Source organism: Aquila chrysaetos, chromosome 26 (genome assembly GCF_900496995.4).
Source record: "Aquila chrysaetos chrysaetos chromosome 26, bAquChr1.4, whole genome shotgun sequence".
Lineage (NCBI taxonomy): Eukaryota > Metazoa > Chordata > Aves > Accipitriformes > Accipitridae > Aquila > Aquila chrysaetos.
Genome location: NC_044029.1, coordinates 3,700,667 through 3,719,570, shown reverse-complemented (window position 1 = coordinate 3,719,570; position 18,904 = coordinate 3,700,667). Strand labels below are relative to the sequence as shown.

Genomic DNA, 18,904 nt, shown 5'->3' with positions numbered 1-18,904 from the left:
AGCACAAACACATGACAGAAGAAATGAAGTCTGAGTTGCACCAATGCACAGGAAAACTTCTGGGAGGAAAGAAAAAAATGGAAAGAAACCCAGAGGTCATGCGCTGTTGAGATGGGCAAACAGCTCTTGTGTAATTCACGAGGGCTTCCAAAAGTAGTAGTGCCTATGCGTAGTTGACACAAAAAACCCCCCAACCACATTATAGCCTGGTTTTAAGCTGCAGGGGGAACCAGGCCACCGAGCCTTTGGCATCTAGCTCAGCCAGCCGGTCTGTGGAGGAGGACAGGGGGAGAGACCCATCCCTCCAGCTGGTGATTCAGAGCACTTGGGTAACGCTGGTTTTGGAGATGCTCGTAGAGTGTCTGAAGTGATGGGGTGTGAATAAGCCTGAGCTCCCTAACACGGCTGATGTGCTAGAGCAGACGTCAGGCAGTGCTGTACCTGGTTTGTATCAGCAGCTTTCAAAGCACTTTGCGACGGGGGCTGGTGATGTTTGCTGCAGTCACTGTTTTACAGACTGGGGACAGAGGAGGGGAAGTGTAAAGTGTAAAATGTTCAAGTGAGGAACAGTCAAGAAGCCAACAGAAGAGGGGCATTCCCAACACCCTGCCCTCTTTCTAAATGTCAAAGTGTTGTCTCTTGATAAGATTTTTTTGTTTGTTTTGAAGCTGTTTGAGTGAAGCCCCTGCTCCTGGCGGGGTTTCCCAGTTCTCCTCCCCAGCAGCTGCACTGGCCCAGCAGCCGCCTTCCCCAGCAGCACAGCCCCGGAGCTCCCTGCAGCCCGGCTGGCAGCTGCTAGCACTGATGGCAAGCCTGCTCATGAGGGAATTTACCTAGAAAATTCAAACAACAAAATAAAAGGGCTAAATGTGCACGTACAGTTACTGTCCTGCTACCGAGCAAGTGGAATAATCTCCCTGCAAATGCAGTCCTTAATATAAGGAAGCCGCCTTTGCCCTTTCAAACTGAGGGTGGAAAACCCCCACTTGTCATGATGCCTGTCACTGTCTTCTGTGGTTTGAACCATCGTCCACAGCTCAGAATGACTCTGACAGGTCACCGAGGTGACGGTAAAAGTAAGCTGCTTTTTACCTGTACTTCAAATATTTGTCAAAAAAATTTAGAAAAGTCAGTGGCATTTCAGAGGCACTTAATTAATTTGCGTCCTTATTTTCTCTTACATGCTGATGGAGATTTCCTCAGGCTCCGCATTTAAGAGAAGCCTGCGAAGTGCTTGAGGGATCTGCACTTAAATCCTTTTCATCTCCAGCCATCGTTAAGTGGGCCTTTGCTGCAGGCTTACGGAGTCAGAGGAGCCGCACTGAGAGACCTTCTTAAAATATAACTATATTTAATAACAACAGAGGAAGTATAAACTCACCAGCCTGTTTGGTTGCTTTTTATAGCAATGTTCCCCTGTTTCAAGCCTGCACCAGTGTAAAAGTGCCACTCATATATATATGTAATCTTTTTCTGCTGGGAGTCACATTTTCCAAGTAGGATCTCAGTTGCTAGTGATTGATGTAACAGTAACTCAAAGCTGCCAGGAGCTGAGGGGAGGTATTATTTTAAATTAAAAAATAGATTTTAAAAAAAAGAAAACAAAATCCAGTTGGGGTGTTCCTTTTAATGAGTAGTTTGGAGGTTTTGCCTTTTTAAAGAAGAATGTAATATTGAGAGTGCAGAAAAAGTACGTCCATCCAACGTTTCACCTAATTAGCACAAAAAAAAAAAAAATTTAGACCAAGCCCAAAGCCATGGGAATTAAAGCTCATGCAGACTGAGATCCTCTGGGCTAACTAGATGTCCTGAACTTCTGGAGGGCAAAAATAGGCATTGCAGGATCCACCAGGTGGGTAGACGTGCATACAGTTCGGCATAGAAGAGAGCAGCTTTGTGCCTTTGGTCTGAGCTTGCTGAATTTAATTCTTCTTGCTACAGATCCCTGTTACCAACTTGGGAAACAACTTTCTCCATTTGTGCCACAGCTCCTGACCTGTGAAGCAAAGCTACATCCCAGGGCTCTTTGTAAGATTAATTTTGTATTCAAGAAGGTGCCTGAATGAAATGCCAGGACATTCAGGTAGATGAATTACAGAGTGCAGTAGCTCAGCTGAAAGACAGAAGAGGTTCTGATACCCAAGGGCAGACTCTTCTTTCCCAAAATGAGCCTTGCTTTTGTGACAAAAAAAGGTGTAGTGCAGGCACTGCAAGCACCCAGCACTAGGTACTGTCCGTATATAAATAGGGATGATGCTTGTATTCCTTTTTCTTTCTTTTTTTTTCATTTTCAATCAATTTAACAAATGTTTCCTCTACTGGTCTCGGAATCTGTGGTAGAATCAAAAACAAATTAGATTTTTTGTAAATATTTAAATTCCCATATCCACAGCAAAGCAAATGTCTGTTTGCAGAGGATCAGCTGGAGGTGCAGCAGACTTGTGCTGCACTAAAGGGAAGCTTCTTGGAAAGGGGTTTTCAGAGGTGACTTAAACTCTCCACTGGGGGCTTCAAGAAGAGAGAAATCACTATGGAAATCTCAGGAAATACTGCTTCTTGTCTTCCACAGCACTTGGCTTAGGGTGGTCAGTGTTCCAGTCCTTTTCCTAGGCCAGGCCAGCACCTGGTGCCATAAAGTGCCTCTGCAGAGGAGCTCACGCTGTGCCCCTGGGGATACCGCGCATTGTGTTAGAGCAGGCAGCATACCCGGGTTTGGAGGAAGAGAGCTAGGACTGGAACCAGGACCCTCATGAAACATTCCCATTTCAAAGGGAATCAGTTCTTTCCATAAAGGGGACACTTTTGTTATGGCAAATAGGAAGAAAAAAATAAATAGTTCTACAAACCTTTAAGAGGTTTGGGATTTTTTAAATAATTAATTTCAGTAGCCAGTTTAGACTGATGAAAACCTTCTGCCTGCACCAGCGAGCATCCTGAGGCTAACACAAACCCCGAGATAGCACAGGGGCCACAGCAGGTCACAAGTACTTTTCCAACCCATCCAAGTGATTGCATTTGTCACAGACGTAGTTCATGACTTGAAAGAAGGACAGTCACCATGGTCAATCCTTCTGGACGTGGTCGGGAAGAGAGGGTAAATGACTGGAGTGGGGGGGTGAGGTGGTTTTGTCCCTTGCAGACATTCCAAGAGTATTTCATACTCAGGGTGGTTGGTGTCAGTTTTGGGAGGCATAAATGAAGGAGTTTGCCTTTGTTGTGAAATGCAAATGGTGGCACGGCTCAAGTCTGCAAGGCGGCGGAATTGTTTTTACTGGAAAGAACATATTCCCAAGCTACCTCAGAGGAAGCGGGAGGAAAACAGTCCACCAGTAGGTCTTTATCACCTAGTAATGGTGATTTTGCTAGGCACCATGAGCAGCAGGGGGTGGTCTCCCTGGCTGAGCAGAGTTCCTGGAATGAAGCAGGGATGAGCAGCGGTAGGAACCCCACTGAAATCACCTGCTCAGCTTGAGGAGGGAGCAGTGCCCCCCTACCCTTGTGAACCCCTTTATGTTTGCTGTACTCAGTGCCTCTGAAACGCTGATCTTTCTAGCATCTGCTTTTGTATTTGCAGAACATCATCAAGAAAGTGATCGGACAAAAATTTGTGTACAAGTTTGTCTCCTTTCCTGAGATTTTAAAAATGGATCCACATGCTGTGGAAATCAGCAGAGAGAGCCTTTTGCTGCAGGACAGCGACTGTAAGATGCCTTCCGAGAGCAGGGATCAGCACAAGCACAGCTTGTCAGCACTGAAAAGCACAAGCCGTAATGAATATATCCACTCTGGCCTGTACTCCTCTTTCACTATCAACTCTCTGCAGAACCAGCCAGACCCTTACAAGCCAATCAAAACAGAAAAACTGGAGGAGAAGTCAGAAGGAAACACACCAGTCGAAGAAGTGCGGACTGTTATAAGATTTGTGACAAACAAAACAGACAAACAAGTTATGAGGCCCATCGTGTCGCTGCCTTCCACTTCTGAAACAGCAGCTGCCTCTGCTTTTCTCAGCTCTTCAGTATCAGCTAAAATATCTTCCTTAATGCTACCCAACAGCGCCAGCATTTCATCTCCATCATCATCTTCCTCCAGGTCGCCGTCTCTGTCTCCCACCTCACCCCTCCCTGCAGAACACAGGAGCCTCTTCCTTGAGTCCAGCTGCCACGACTCAGATTCCCTTGAGCCTCTGAACCTCTCCTCAGGCTCCAAGGCAAAATCTCCATCTCTTCCCCCAAAGGCTAAAAAACCCAAAGGCTTGGAAATCTCCGCCCCACCCATGGTTCTCTCCAGCACCGACATCGGTTCCATCGCCCTCAACAGCCCCGCGCTTCCTTCGGGATCCCTGACTCCAGCTTTCTTCACTGCACAGGTGAGACCTGCCTGTCTCCTGTACTCTTGCTTTAGCCAGGTATTCCCTCCGTGTGGCAAGAGTGTTAGCTCTATATGCTATTATCCGATGGGAAAAAACATATGGGGAAGAGGGAAACGTAGCAGAGGTCTGAACAAAGGGTGGAAAGCAGGTTCCTCCTGGGGTTCCTTACATGAGTGTGGGAAAAGCCATCACAGTTCACAGACTGCCTGGAAGGATAACGAGATGGGCAGCCGTTAGTTAACATGAATGAATGGCTTATCAGTTCAAACCAACTTCCAGGTCTACAAAACAAGCAGGAAAGAGCCAACAAGAAAAACACAGGGTTTTTGTAGGTCACGACCTGAGCATGTGCATTGTGGGATGTTAGATTTCTCTGCTAGATGTTGTATCCATTCAAACAGTGCGACCTTTTAATTAGTTTTTGAATATGGAGCAAATTAAGTGGTTTCTAAGACAAGACTCTTAAGCCAGTTTCGATTTCCAAAGTTTTACAGATCCACAGAGTATTTGCCAGAGCTTCCTTTCAGTACAGACCTACTGAATAACCACTAGGTTATTCTGTTCTTTTTAATCACATATTTGTGGTAATGTCAATGGTGAGTTCTCATTTTCAAGCAAGTCTATGAAAAAAATCTAGCAGTTCAGAGGAGAAGAGGAAAATCACGTAGATAATGACCAGGTGTGTTCATCAGTGAGTTTTGTCTTACGCTACCACTGCAAAATTAGACAAAACAATCCAAGAGCAAAATTATCCCAATGGGGAACAGCCCCTAACATCCCCCCCCGCCCCAAAAGAAAAGTTGATGCAAATACTGGCATTGAATGAAACCAACTGAACGGTAAATAAATAAATACAAAGGTGTGCATTACAAGCTCTCGTTTACTTTGGGCTGTCTAGGGGTCCCGTTGTATCCAGAATCCCCTTCCCTCTTCCCTGTCGGAAGAGGTTTTGCATGGATGATGCCTGCAGCGCAGCCAGGTGTTAGAGGTCTTTGAGCTGGCCGCGGGCAGCATCGTGTCCCTGCGCGGCAGAGGTGAGAGCGTCGGCAAGTGCTCTCGGCCAGCACAGCACTTGCTCTTACTGAGCTTTTCAGCTGGCGCAAATTTGTGCAAAGCCACTGCAGTTCAGACACACCTGTAGGCCACCGAGATGTGAAGTTGTGTCGCAAAGAAAGAAGATATTGTGGGCTGTTATCTGTCATTTTTGACATCGTAAAGCCTTTAAGTGAAGTTATGTTTGGCAGGAAGAACAGAAGTGTGGCAAACCAAAATTGAGGTGCATTGACAGACTCTTACAACCTCTAACTGTGGTATAACCACAGTAAGTATTTGGCTCGTAGGGAGCAAATCTGACAAATAAATCATATCAGATGCCAAACAGACACAATGACAACATGAGTTATTACAAGCTTGCTTTAATCTACTGCTGCCCCAAAACTCAGTATGAACAGAGATTTCATTTCTCATTTTGTAATTATTTCTTTGAACATTTAATTTCCTCATTCATTTATAAACTGGTGTACTTAGTGCCCCTGAAAGACGTAGAAGGGAATTAGGTAGATGATTGTGGCCCTCCTTTAGCAGGATGGCTAGCTAAGGCCGTGATGATTATTGTCCAACTTAATGCGATTACAAATCTTTTTATACAGGTTATTCTATCACAGAAGAGGCAGATGGCACCCATGTAGGGTCCATTTGTTTAAACTTTTGGCTATACAGCAACATAGCTTTTTTCCTCTCTTTTAGCCTTCTATTTCTAGCATGAGTAAGAAGCACCCTGCATCCTAAATACTTGACCTAGTGAATATAAAATAAAAACTATATAACAACTGTGTTCAGATAACTGTAATACCACAATGCAAAATAACTAAAGCCCTAATTTTAGGCTGGAAATCTGCAGGTCATCCCATTATCCTAGAAAGAGCATGCATCATGTCTCAAACGATCTCTGATTTATCAGATCCCAGTGGTAGACAGGATGTCAGACACTAGTTCCTGCTCCAGCAGTGATGTAGGTTTGGAGAAGGTCCTGCTGCCTGAGAGGGTATTTCAGATGGCTTTCCACTGTACCTGCTGGTCATGAGAAATAGCCTTGGGTGGAGCCCTGTGAAAGGGCATGTGATATGCCCAACCAATTTCAGAAGAGAAAAATGGGTTTGAAGATGTCAGTGCATACAGTACCATACTTTGGTAGAGAAATGTCAGCTTTCCATTCGGTTAGCTTCAAAGAGAGATACTTAGATTTTGTTCAGTACTTGCTTTTTTTACAGATTACTTATGCCTGTTATTTTTGTTGGCTCTCCCTTGGCTAATGTGGATATATAATTTTGACTCACTCTTTTTCTTCAGGCCTCTATTTTAGCATTTGTAACATTTAACAACATGCTGTTTCCTTACAGACAAAGTAGTGTGCCTGCAGCCAGCATGTGCGTGGTCTGTATTGTATCCACATACACCATTCAGGCTCCAGGACGTGCCTAATGACCTGGGAAGTAATGTATGTGTGACAGCACTTGTCCGTTATCTGACAGCTAAAAGTGACAAGAAAGGTTGTACTTAGATGCATTCTTTGTCAGAGAAGTCAGGAGCCATGAGCATCGTTGCTTAACAGAATCCTCAGTGTGCAATGCATTATTTCTATTTAAACTGTTCCTATGCTTAGATTACAATGCCGTTTTTTAAGTAGGAACTTCCCACTGGGTTCCACATCTAATACCAGATGTATAGCTGCGTGAGGGCAGAAAATGAAGTGACACATCAATTTCCGCATGTAATTTAAGGATAGCCTGTGCTGTGGTGGTGTTTACACTCACGTTTCCTCTAGTGGTTTTGACGCTTGGCTGATGGCGATACTGAGAACAAGCCTGGGAGGCCCTGTGCTCTTTTTGCATTAAATATTAACAGGTTTGGAGGCTTGCTTGGGCTGGCTCTTGGCTCTGGCAGAACTTGCAGACATTAGTGCTCTGATCATCAGAGGACACGAGCTTTTGCTTAGCGCTGTTGTTGGGCATGTTAACATGCTGCCAGAGAGGAATGGAGGACAGCTCAGTTTCAAACCTCCTCTCTCTCTGAAGACTTGCTCTGGCTGTATCTAGGTAGGAATAAACACCTCCAAGTTTTCTTCACTATTTTCAAAAGATCCTCTCAAGAACTGCATTTTCAGTTCTGGATATCTGCAGCTCCTTAGAGAAAAAAATAAAGAACCAAGGCGTAGCTCATTGGAGCTCTTAGTACAGTTGGCACAATACTGTGTCCTTAGTCAAATGTTGTCGCGTCTTGCTGCTCACATCTTTGGTTTTAAGGTTAGTAGGCTCTTCTGTAAGTAGATCTCTGAGTATTTATCCTGACCTAATTTGTTGTGTTCTTTGTCAGTCTTGTAAATCCCCATCCATAGCCGCCTGCCCGTGAAGCGTCAGCTTGCAAGGTGGCACAGGAAAGGTGCTCTCACTGGTACTGCTGTTTTCCTGCCCCATGAAAGCGTCGTGGTCCTGGGAAGAGGGTGTTTGTGAAGGAGCCATTCACAAGTGCCTGCTTGTCAAGTATTTTTTCTCAGGTATCTTGACAAGAGCTGTCACTTGACGAGATCAAGACAGAATTTTTCTCCTTGCCAGGCCTCCACCCGCTCTTTGCCCCTTTGTTGTCACCCAAATATATCCAAACCCTGACCTCATTGGTACTCCTATGACCCTCATACCTGCTGTTTCAATGCATCAACACCTTTTGCGTTCCCAGCAATACCACATGTTTATTACTCCTTGGGACATAACTGTGGTTTCTTCCACGGGGTTTGGTGTTTCTGATCCACCTTCTTCAGCACAAGGGAGATGGCAGTGTCCTTTCCCTTTGCATTTCTCCATGAACCCCGCTTCTTTTCAGATTCCTTAGAGAAATCGTCCCCTTCAAGAGCAGCCAAGCTCTTTGTATTAAACAGCCTTTCAGACACCTTGGGATGGACTCACCAGGAGGATTTTAATGTTTGCTGCACCTTGTCTCTCCCATCTCTTCTGCTGGGGTTAAACTAATTGTTTGACCCTGTTGCGAACTCCAGCGCAAGCACGTCAGAGCAGGTCTGTATTGCTGTGCGTTTGCACAGAGCCTCAAATGCCGCAGCCGATCCCTCAGGCACTGCTTTGCAAATAGTACGTCCGTCACTCGAAAATCCACATGACCTGTGGTACCTGCCTTCCTGAGCCTGCTCGCCGCAGAGTCCTGGCAACGGGATGCGACAGCCCGTGGCGTAAGCAGTTGTTAAGTGAGACTCCTGGTTGCAATTGCCATATGTGGGAGTTTGTATTTCTGGCCTGGTGGGAAGCTAGCAGGTACCAGAATGCATGACGTGCTGGTTACTAGGGGGAGGAGATAACTCCTTCTGTCTTCTCTTTACATATTTTAAACTCTGGACAAACTGATGGCCCAGTTCAGCAGAGCACTGAGGCACTTGTCCTACACAGCAAAACGTGTACTTACTTGCTAAGTGTGCACTCAAATTGCATTAAGTGCTTTGCTAAATAGCACTGATTTTGATAATTGGCATCAAGATTACTGGTGAGATTAACTCATTATGCCAAATACTTTGTTCAAAACTGTCACATCACTTTCATGTTCTTTTTTTGGAAAGATAAAAGTTATTCTGGATACAGAGTAATTAATGTGATTCTTCCTTTGAATGGAGATTTGCATGTGCTTTAACTCTACCTCCACTCCAATTGTGCTTTAGAAGTGCTAAGAGCATTCCCAGCAATCCGTGTGCACCATGGCCCTGGAAGGAGCCACCTCCGAGTTGGGAAAAGCCTTGGATTCTTGGTTCTTGCCACTCTGGTTCTTTTCAAACAGTTAGCTGTGCTCTCCGCCGTCCCTCTGGGCACCCAGCCCCTACACCTGCCTCTCGCTGCATCAGCCTGTGCACTGCCAGTTTCTTGAAACTTCTTCCATTTTGAACAGGCACCATCAGAGGAGTAAACTTCAAAGACCAGCAGTGGCTCTTTTGGCTCCACACGCAATTGCATTAATGCTTTAAAAGCTGCAGTCAGTTCAAGCAATTGCTGCCCTTCAAAAGGTAGAAAATTATGCTGAAGGAGACCAGGCTGTGTTTGCAGACACTGGGGCATGCATGGTGTTTCATACAGTCGCATGAGTGTGGTTCAAATAAACAATAACTGTGCTTTTCCTTAAGCAAATTGTGATAGAAATGAAATCAATTTGCGTATGAAGGAATATTAAATGTGCAGGTATGCAGTATTGACAGGATGCAGGGCTGGATGGGCAGTTGCTGCTGGCCAGTATACTCGGCATGCTGTATGTCTGAATTCACGGGAAAAAAGAGCCAGAAGGTGAAGTGTAAAACTTCAGGGATCGTGAGTACTGTATGGAGCTGTAACTCCCAAGGCATGCATCATGGGGTGTTTTTTTTGTCTTGCAGACCCCAAATGGATTATTGCTGACCCCAAGCCCGCTGCTGTCTAGCATTCATTTCTGGAGCAGCCTCAGTCCTGTTGCTCCTCTGAGTCCTGCCAGGCTGCAGGGACCAAACACTCTGTTCCAGGTAGGTCTTTCCAATGCACAGGTTTCATTTCCAAAAGTGTACATGTGGAAGAGACATCAGGGGAGCATCTCCTGGTCTTTTCAAATAGTTTAAGAAAATACTGGAGTTAACAGGCACTTTTAAAGAGCAGCCTATTTATTTGTACCCTCTTCAAAGCCTTGGCAGCACAGTCCGAACCTACAGGACAGTGTCTACTGCAGCAAGCACACACATATCGTATGAAGGAAAGAGAAATAAATGCTGGACTCCAGTAGGAATAGGTAACTGAGCTCTCAGAGCTTCAGGAAGAGAGTGCAGACCAGTCAGGGACCAGCCAGGAGAGTGGTGGAACATGGACTCTGGGAAAACCAAGACCAGTTTGGGTCTCATCCAGTAAGGTGGGTGTAGGTTTATCCTTCTGTTTTAATGAGCTACTTCTCACTCAGAAAGACAGGGCATAGAGTTGTGTTTACAATAAGGGCACTCTGAACCTCAAGGCTCCATTTCCAGTTCTCCTGCAAATTATCCATGTGTCCTCAACCAAGTTACTTCATACCTCTGAGCACGACCTCTCTGTATGTAACAGGAGAAAGGCGGCGTTGTCCCCTCTCTCATGGGTACTGGGAGAGTAAAAATCTCAAAGTTTGAGAGAGATGTGGTAAATACAAAAGTTAAGTAAACCACAGTGGCCACAGCATTTGCTCGAGACTTAGGAAGAGGATGGTGGGGATGGAATTAGCAGCTCCGGCTGTAGCTGCTGCAGAACAGCCAATTCAGTAGGTCACAGAAGAAATTATGCTGATTGGCAAGAAGCACAAGAAGCTGATGGTCACCCGCGCAGCTGAAGAATGCAGGGACACCCCTGGAATGAACTCCCCGACTGCTGTGATGGGCCAGCACGAACGGAGGAGGGGAACCCTGTGCTAGCCTCCGAACCTTCGCGGGGACTGGACTGCCCGACTCCGCGGCTGGGCTGTAGCTCAAGCGCTCTGCTCAGGTACAGTCCTCACTGGGGCAGTAAGTCCTTCTACCTCTAGTGGCACAGCTGAGCATGGAGCCCTGGGGCTCCTTATTTGTGACTCAGGTAAACTCATTTATCCCTGTTGGATCTTACTTTTGCACCCGTGGTTAAGAGCAGCCAGACATTTCATTTGAGAGAGAAGGGTCTGCACCATGGCCTGGAATGAGCTTGTACGGACCTACGGTGGCCAGCCCCTGCGGGAACTGGAAGTGAAGAGTGGCCTTAGCTCTCCCTTCTGAGAAACCCGAAGGGCCTTCCTTGTAAACGGTGTTTGAGTCAGGCAAAGGCCACGATGACAAGTCTGTAGAGCACGAAGGTTTACTTTAACAGCAAATAGGAAACGACAACCACAGGTGAAGCCTAGCCAACCCCACCGAGAACTGCTGGTCATCCCGCGTAGGTGTCGGGGCAGGGCTCGCCCTCCACGCAGCTAGTCGGGGAATGGAGGAAAGAGCTGGAACTGCTTCACAAGTTGCTTTTGCTTTCACCTGGTCGTTCGCGCTGGGAATTGAAAGAACATCTGGTCATTGTTGAAGGAGCCAACAGCCTGCCAGCAGCTAGAGGCCAGGGCAGCTCTGCGGCTGCCTGCCTGCCTCTGCACCCTTGCATGCTGGCGTGCATGGAGGAGAGATCGGGTTCCCTTATTTTTTTTCTTTCAGGTGTGTGCTGCTTTTCACAATAGCACTGTGCTTGGCGCTGCCTGCAGTGCTTTAGCACCAGTCTTTGTATAGTACAAGGACGAGGACGGGAGCCATCCCGCTAAGCCCAGAACGGTTTGGGAAAAGCACGGTTCCTCCTTTAGCGAACGAGGAGGAGCCTGTTCTGGCAGCGCTGGACACAACTACATGCATACTCCCTCACAGAGCACGTAGATGCTTATTAACTGGTAAAAAACTCTCCTTCAATGTTTATAAGGTGAAAGCAACTCCCAGACACCTACGCCTATACACCCTTACAGCCTATGTAGAGCATCGCTGAAATCTGCAGTCTCCTTCTGCACAATTTACCGTGATATATTGACCTACCTGGAAAGCCTTCTCTTTGAAGCCACACTGCTGTGTAATTAAACTTCCTTTGATGTGTCATCATTAGTTTGAAATTACCACATAACTGGAACAGCAAGAGACTTGCACAGAATTGGTTAATTCAAGAAAATGCAGCCAAACTTAAGGACTACCAGATTAGCTTGAATTAAGTGCCAACTAAATTCAGCGCTAACTGAATTCAGCGTATTTTCTTTGTTACTCCTGTATAGACAGTAGCACCGAGAGGGCATAGTCAAGTCCCAGATCCCCACTGTATGGAAGCGTGTGAACAAAGAGCATTGTCCCAGCCCCAGAGACAACAGGAAGAATAAGAAGAGAGCTGAGTTGGGCTGGAAACCAGGGGAAGGATGAAATCGTGACATTAGCATCGTTGGCATCCTGGGCCGTAGTGCCAGCATGCCACCCGCCTCGACAGACACCAAAGATCACACAACTCTCTTTTTGTTAGCTTTAGAAGAAACACATTAAAATTTACATGTCTCACTTCAGAAACCTAGGCTAGAAAAGCAAGAGCTTGTAATCCAAGTTCTGTGTTTTAATTAGTCTTGGCAGAAGCGACGGCAACAGTTCCTGAGCTTTGGTTTGGTTAAAATAGAGGTATCGGCCAGTCCTGGCCGCAGGAGGAGCGTGGTGCCAGCCCCCCCGACGCTGCTGAGCCTGCACTGCTCGGAACGATTTTCAGCTGAACGTTGGAAGACGGATATCATGGACTAACATCCTAGTGGAAGAGTAATCCTGTTACAAGCAGATTATATGCACGTGTAGAGGTTGATTACACCACAGATGGCTGTTGGAGGACTGATCTGATAAGGGGTAAAAATAAACCAGACACTTGAAGTCAGGAGCTCTGTTATCCAGCTCTGCCTCTCTCACGCCAACAGAAACCCAGCGCCTCGAGGCCAGATCGGTATCTACCGCTGGGATAATTCCCGCCTCATGCTGCAGCAAGTTTATTCCACCTACTTGCCTTGCTTTTTCTCAGGTCAGATGTTAAGAACTAGCCAATACACATCCCTGCAGGCCAGTTACAGGCAAGATGCTGTCATGAACTAGGAATATTCAGTTTATGTATTGAGTAAGTATTTTTTGCACAGTATTTCAGAAGGAGGAGGTTAATACTAAATGACAATGTATTCTGCTTCACATACTGAATGATCCGGCGTAGCTAGTTTATGGGTTCTTAGTGAATACAGAGAGAAACTGTAATTACTCAAGAGTAATTTTCCCCATGGTTTGTATTCACAATTGTACTTTTTCTGCCCTAAAACTACATCTCGACTTTCACTTTTGCAAAGCTCTTTCCTGCTTAGCTTTTATGAAGGGCAGACAAAAAGGATGTATTTTAATTAGTATTTTGTAGACTGAAAAACATTCTGGAAGCAGAATGGATGGTAAAGATTTCTCTACAGCATTCGCTTTCCCAGGATGATGATAAATGTATTATGTGAACTTTTGTCTAAAATATAGCCAATAATAGATTTATACATCCCCATACATTTACAAGGTATTCAGGTTTCATCCTCTATTTTACATTCCTAATGGCTGAGGCAGGCACTTGGTATGTATCTTACTGTACAGAAATGACAAGTCTTGGAAACATCTGGAGTCGGTTGCTAATGCTAAATGCATGTGCTTCTGGGCTGAATGCTTCGAGATAAAGAGTAATTTTTACCTTTTGGCCTCTTACAGTTTCCAACTTTGCTAAATGGTCACATACCAGTGCCACTCCCCAGTCTGGACGGAGCCTCTTCTCCAGTACTGCTTTCTCCAAACGCTCAGAAATCCTGATGACGCCTCATCACGCCAAGGACTTATTGGTGGATTTAACACTTCATTCCTATGGGCTAGTTTTTCCTGTGTCATGAGAAGGACATTGTGAAACCCTCTATTACTTTGGTTTGCACTTTTCATTACATGGATAATCTACTTTTATTATGTTAGCATTTTTAAACAGTGTTTATATATAAAAGTATATATAAATCTGTTTTGCATTAAATGAATTATAATTTTTTTTATATCATAGCTCTCAAGTGTTGAACACTTCTGTTGTTGATGAAGTACTTCTTAATGGTTTGCAACAATGTATCTAATAAGGATGTGAAGCTTCTTTTTAATCCCTTTTCCTGCATATTATGCATTGTGCTTGTGTAAACTATAACCGGCTGTGCCTTCTTTTGCATAATGTCATGTAAATGATTTATATATTTTCTAGTATTAAGATAAAAAGTTGAAAGAAAAAACTAGTATTGAACAGCCCTATGGTAGTATTTCAGTATTTTCTCCACGGATAGGCCATATGATGCAATGTATTCATGTAACTTTGTATTAAGTGCTTTCAAATTGTATAAAAATAGCCTTATAATTTTTCTTTGCTGAAGTGAAAAACGTAATCAACATTACAGTCAGGAGATGCATTTAGGAGTAACAAAGCCACATTTACACGTTTACGCCCAAGTTCTTCTGTTGACTCGCAACAGGGAGGAACGGGGCTGTGTGTAGTCGTGAGATTTCCAGCATTTGAGGATACTTCTGTAGAAAAGGAGACCTTGCTCAGAATTTATTTGGCGTATATTTCTTACGAACTGTCAACAGTACAGCTGGAAAGACTGCAGGTAATCTCTGTCCTCCCAGGGAATAAGGATCATTCCCGATAAGAGAATTTCCAGGTGCTTTGTTCAGTCATGCCAAGTGCCTTCTACTATTTCCCTAGAAAGATTATTCTAGCTACTAAAGCTCAGAAGGTCGCATTTCCCCTTCCCCCAAAGCTGGAGCAGTTACAGGACTGTAAATTAATGCCTGGTGCTTGTGAAGAGGCATACTGTACATGTGGGATGTTTATGTATAAACATCTGAATTCTGGATTAAAAAACAGCACTGTGTTACTATATACTTGCAACTTGAATTTACTGGGTATGTCCTCTACCTTGAGGTGATGGCTTAGTCATCTAAATGTCAGGTTAGGATTAGGCTAGACTCCCTGGCACCACAGATTCTAATCTTGGCAAGGCCGATGCAAATCTTCAGTTTTCTGAGGCGGCTAAAGTGGGTTGAATGCAGCTTTACCATGTCGGTTTTTCAGATGAGACCTTCAAAAACCAAACCAAAATCAGAATCCTGTTGGCTACAGGTCATTAAAAGCTTCTACTTTCCTTTCTGGCCAAGCGGCTGGCCAAAAGTCTGTTCTTTTTGAAATTTATGCAGTGAGTTGTCTGCTGATTTTCTGCTTGGATGCATTTCAGTGATGATGTGTGTAGTTAATTGTAAAGTGCTTTTGGATCCTTCAACCTGAAAGGTGCTAAATAAACATTTTATTAATGCAGTTCTGATGTTGAAAAGCCATTTTTGGGGCAGAGGTAGTCTGACAAAAGACAGCAGGAATTTTCCTCAGGCTCCTGAGTTGCACAACCAAAAATGACTCCTCAGTTTCACTCGCAGTAATTAACGGGATAAAAAGCTGCTGTATCTCTATGAAGTACCAGTGCTGATAAACAGAGCAATCAGATGCAAGATGTAAGGAAAGAGAATGAAACGTATGGGAAGTCATTCGCTTGATTCAGCGTCTTAAGAGCAACAAGAGATACCACCCCACGGAGTCAAAACCAGAAGATGGACCTACGCAGAATTTATGAGTGCAGGGAAACTTTATATGAAGTAAACTCAGAATAGGTTGGAAGGCAGCATGTAACTGCAGGGATGGACTAGCCTAGTAGAGATAAATCACAAGGGCTTGCAGATCAAACATTTCGCTTTCAAGGGATTCCTCCCAGGTACATGGAATATTTTTCAGTAACTATGTTACAGAGAGGCAATTATTCGCACTCTAGAGGCAACTCTCGTCTCCTTCTTAAAAAAGCATGAATGCCTACTTCAGTAGTCTCGCCTTGTACACTCCAGTATAGCTAATGGGAGAACAAGGCATAGAGATGAAGTGTCTCTCACTAGGAGTTTAAAAAGTCAAGAGAGATACTCAAGAAAATTTGATCTTCAACTTAATAAGTATTGAATACCACAGTGCAAAAAAACCCAGATGAACACAAGAGGTGGGAGTGTGTGACAGAGAAGAGATTCTTAAAAGGAAAAGCATCCAGATGCTCATGATTTTGTTTCTTCCACAGTCTTACTATTAATAAGGCAGATTTTTTCCTTTTCAAAAGGCTCACCACACCTCAGCGCACACACACCCACGCCTCCCCTCCCACCCTCCTGCCCCTTGAGTGACTTCAGATTTGTTTTAAAGATAGCAGAAAATAGCAATTCTGGGACAAAAAAAAACCCCAACACAAAAACTCTCTCTCAACAAATTACTGTAAAGGATCTGAGAGAATCCAATAAAACTTAACACACCCAGAAACAGTACAGTAGTGCTGTCTTCTCATCTTTGAGAGAATAAAAAATCGCAATAGAACACATCTTCTTTTGCTAGTTGACTTTTCAATCAAGAAAAAAAAAAAAAAGGTTGTCAAAATGAAATCAGCCTTCCAAATTGGTCAGTACTGTGGAACAAAAATTCTTCCTACTGGGAAGAATTTATACAAATAAAGTCCAGCCTCTCAAGTCCAACACTTAACCTAAAACACTAGACTGTTATGCCTTATGCTTCAAAGAAAACATTCTATTGGTAATTTTCTATTGAATTTTATTAACAGGTATCTTTTTAACTGTAGAGAAAAAATCAAATAAATGTTTTTAAAATAAATACTGTGAAAGCGTCAATATTTCTGGCATGGAACGCTCCAAGCCAACAATCCTGGGGAACAAAACAGGACTTACCCTCTCTTCAATATTCTTGGTAGTAATTGCGATTTGATCATACTTGAGGGATTTTTTGGACAGATTGACGCTTTATTCACGCTTCAGCAATACACAAAAAGTTTTCAATATTATGTAGGCTGGGTGCATGATCAGGCTATTGTTGGCTTACCTTTACATTGTTTTTTCAGAAAAATAAATATCCACCAGTAGGGCCACAGCTACTGGGTAGCTTTGCCAAGAGATTGCACACATCTTCTGCCCTGGCACAGGTTAAGTGGCTTCAGTTCTAAAGAAAACTATCGAGGTGGGGAAAAGAGTGATGGGTGATAACAAGCTACATAAAAAGAAAGATTTGATACACGTCCATGACGTCAACAAAGAACAATTTGTTCTGTCTGAATAAAACTCGTCTCATCAGACAGGCACTTGCCAGCCTGGAAATACCTACCAAAGAAGTAACGAACTGTCAACAAGATGACTGTTTAAAGGGGAGATGGTCCCTGAAAACAGACTAGAGCATTTAATTTTAACAGAACAAGTCTCTCTACAGTAAGAGGCTGTATGGTCTTGTGCCTACAGGAAGCATCTTCAGAAGCCATCACGACCACCAAATGAATTTAGAAAAGGCACGGTAAGTACAGGTAGTCTTTTACATAAGGACACTGCTGTTCCCTTCTTGCGACTGTCTCTATATCCTGTAGGATCAACAAACACAGGTCACTCAGATTTAAGAATACCTCTACAAAGTCATCAGAAAACTACAACTTTTGAAATCCCTTTTAGCCCCAAACTGTAACTGCTCTTACCAATTAATATGCGAGTGCTCTGCCTACACAGATGGAGTACAAACCTATTTCTTGAGGGCAAAGAGATTGACAGCATTAGTGAGGAGGAGTATCAATTTATTTCAATGAAAAAAGGAAAATGAACCTCAAGCAAGGACTCTGGAGCAATCAGCGTCATGGCCTGCCTCGGGTGGGTGGGTGGGGTAGCTGTAGAAAGGCATCCTAGAAGAGAGGATGGTAGGATATGTTGGGGTTTTTTTTCTTGAAAGATTCCCATCAGTTCATGTTCACTCTGCAAGAAGTGTGAATGGATAAACGTAACCTTAATTATTCCTAACATGGCTCCAGGCCAGCTGCCGCCTCCTGCAAATTAAGGAGAAGGACGCGGAAGAGGGGAAAGAAACGTCTTTGAAAAAACAAGCCCAGGGTGTGAAAGAGGAGGAGCAGGCGATGCCAACGCTGCCGCGGGGGCCCGGAGGGAGCCGCTCCGCAAGAGCACGTTGGAGGGGACAGGGACGAGCATTCTCCCGGTCCGCAATCCGCAGCGATGGCAATTCCACCCGCAAGAAGATCGCGCTGCAGCGAATGAAGGAACTTCATAGCTCTCCGGGGAAAAATGTGTTTCAAGGTACGGCATGGCATCTGAGCTGAACAACACTCGTATTTCATTAGGAGGACCATAAAAGCAATCTGCTCAGGCAGGCCTGCTTCTTAAGTGATTTTGGAGGATGCAGCCAGGACAATAAATTAAGCAGTTATTTACAACAGTAAGTATGTGCATATGCGTGCATTCACAGTTTAAGTTGGCTCAAATATTACAGAACTTATGTGAGTTATGGGATTTTAGAAAACGTGAAAATAATGGAAAATTGTCATGTACGCGTTTTTCCACTGACATTAATCTTTTCTTTCAGTTAAAGAGAGAGGCACAGTACAGCCCAGTGAAAATCACATATAAAAGATTAAAAAAAATCTAGAATAGCTAAACTCTAATCCCAGTTCTGACAACACAAATTTCCACTGGGGCCTAGAACAAGAGTGTGATTTCTGTGCAGCTAAACTCCACAGATGAAAAGGCTGTATGGTATGAATTACAAAGCCCAGGTATCCACTTGGCTTTTATACTTTTCAGAATCGTCCTACCTGTACAGCCAGAACTTACTTTACAACGTACCAATTAGCTAAACGCTTGTACAGTGCTTCCTTTATGTTCTATAATTTATACTTGCTATCTTGTCAATCTCTGAAATTGGTCTGACATGGATGCTGGCGAGATACATGGATGTTGCTGACCCACACACAGGCCGAACAGTACCATTAAGTCTCTAACAGCCCAGTCTCTGAAATGAAAAAATAAAAATAATCTGTAAAAAGTAAGTGTTCAAGTTCCCCCCCCAAAATTAAGAA

At 44.1% G+C, this 18,904-nt stretch overlaps 1 protein-coding gene across 1 annotated transcript in view; it reads left to right on the top strand.

Moving 5' to 3' along the window:
* ELK3 (ETS transcription factor ELK3) overlaps positions 1–15,279 on the top strand; it is a 39,593-nt gene extending 24,314 nt beyond the window's left edge. Inside the window, exons 3-5 of the mRNA XM_030003143.2 lie at positions 3,575–4,369; positions 9,792–9,914; positions 13,650–15,279. Coding sequence (XP_029859003.1) covers positions 3,575–4,369; positions 9,792–9,914; positions 13,650–13,748 — 1,017 coding nt within the window. The 3' untranslated portion in view covers positions 13,749–15,279. The remainder of the gene's footprint in view (positions 1–3,574; positions 4,370–9,791; positions 9,915–13,649) is intronic.
* The last annotated feature ends 3,625 nt before the right edge of the window (positions 15,280–18,904 follow it).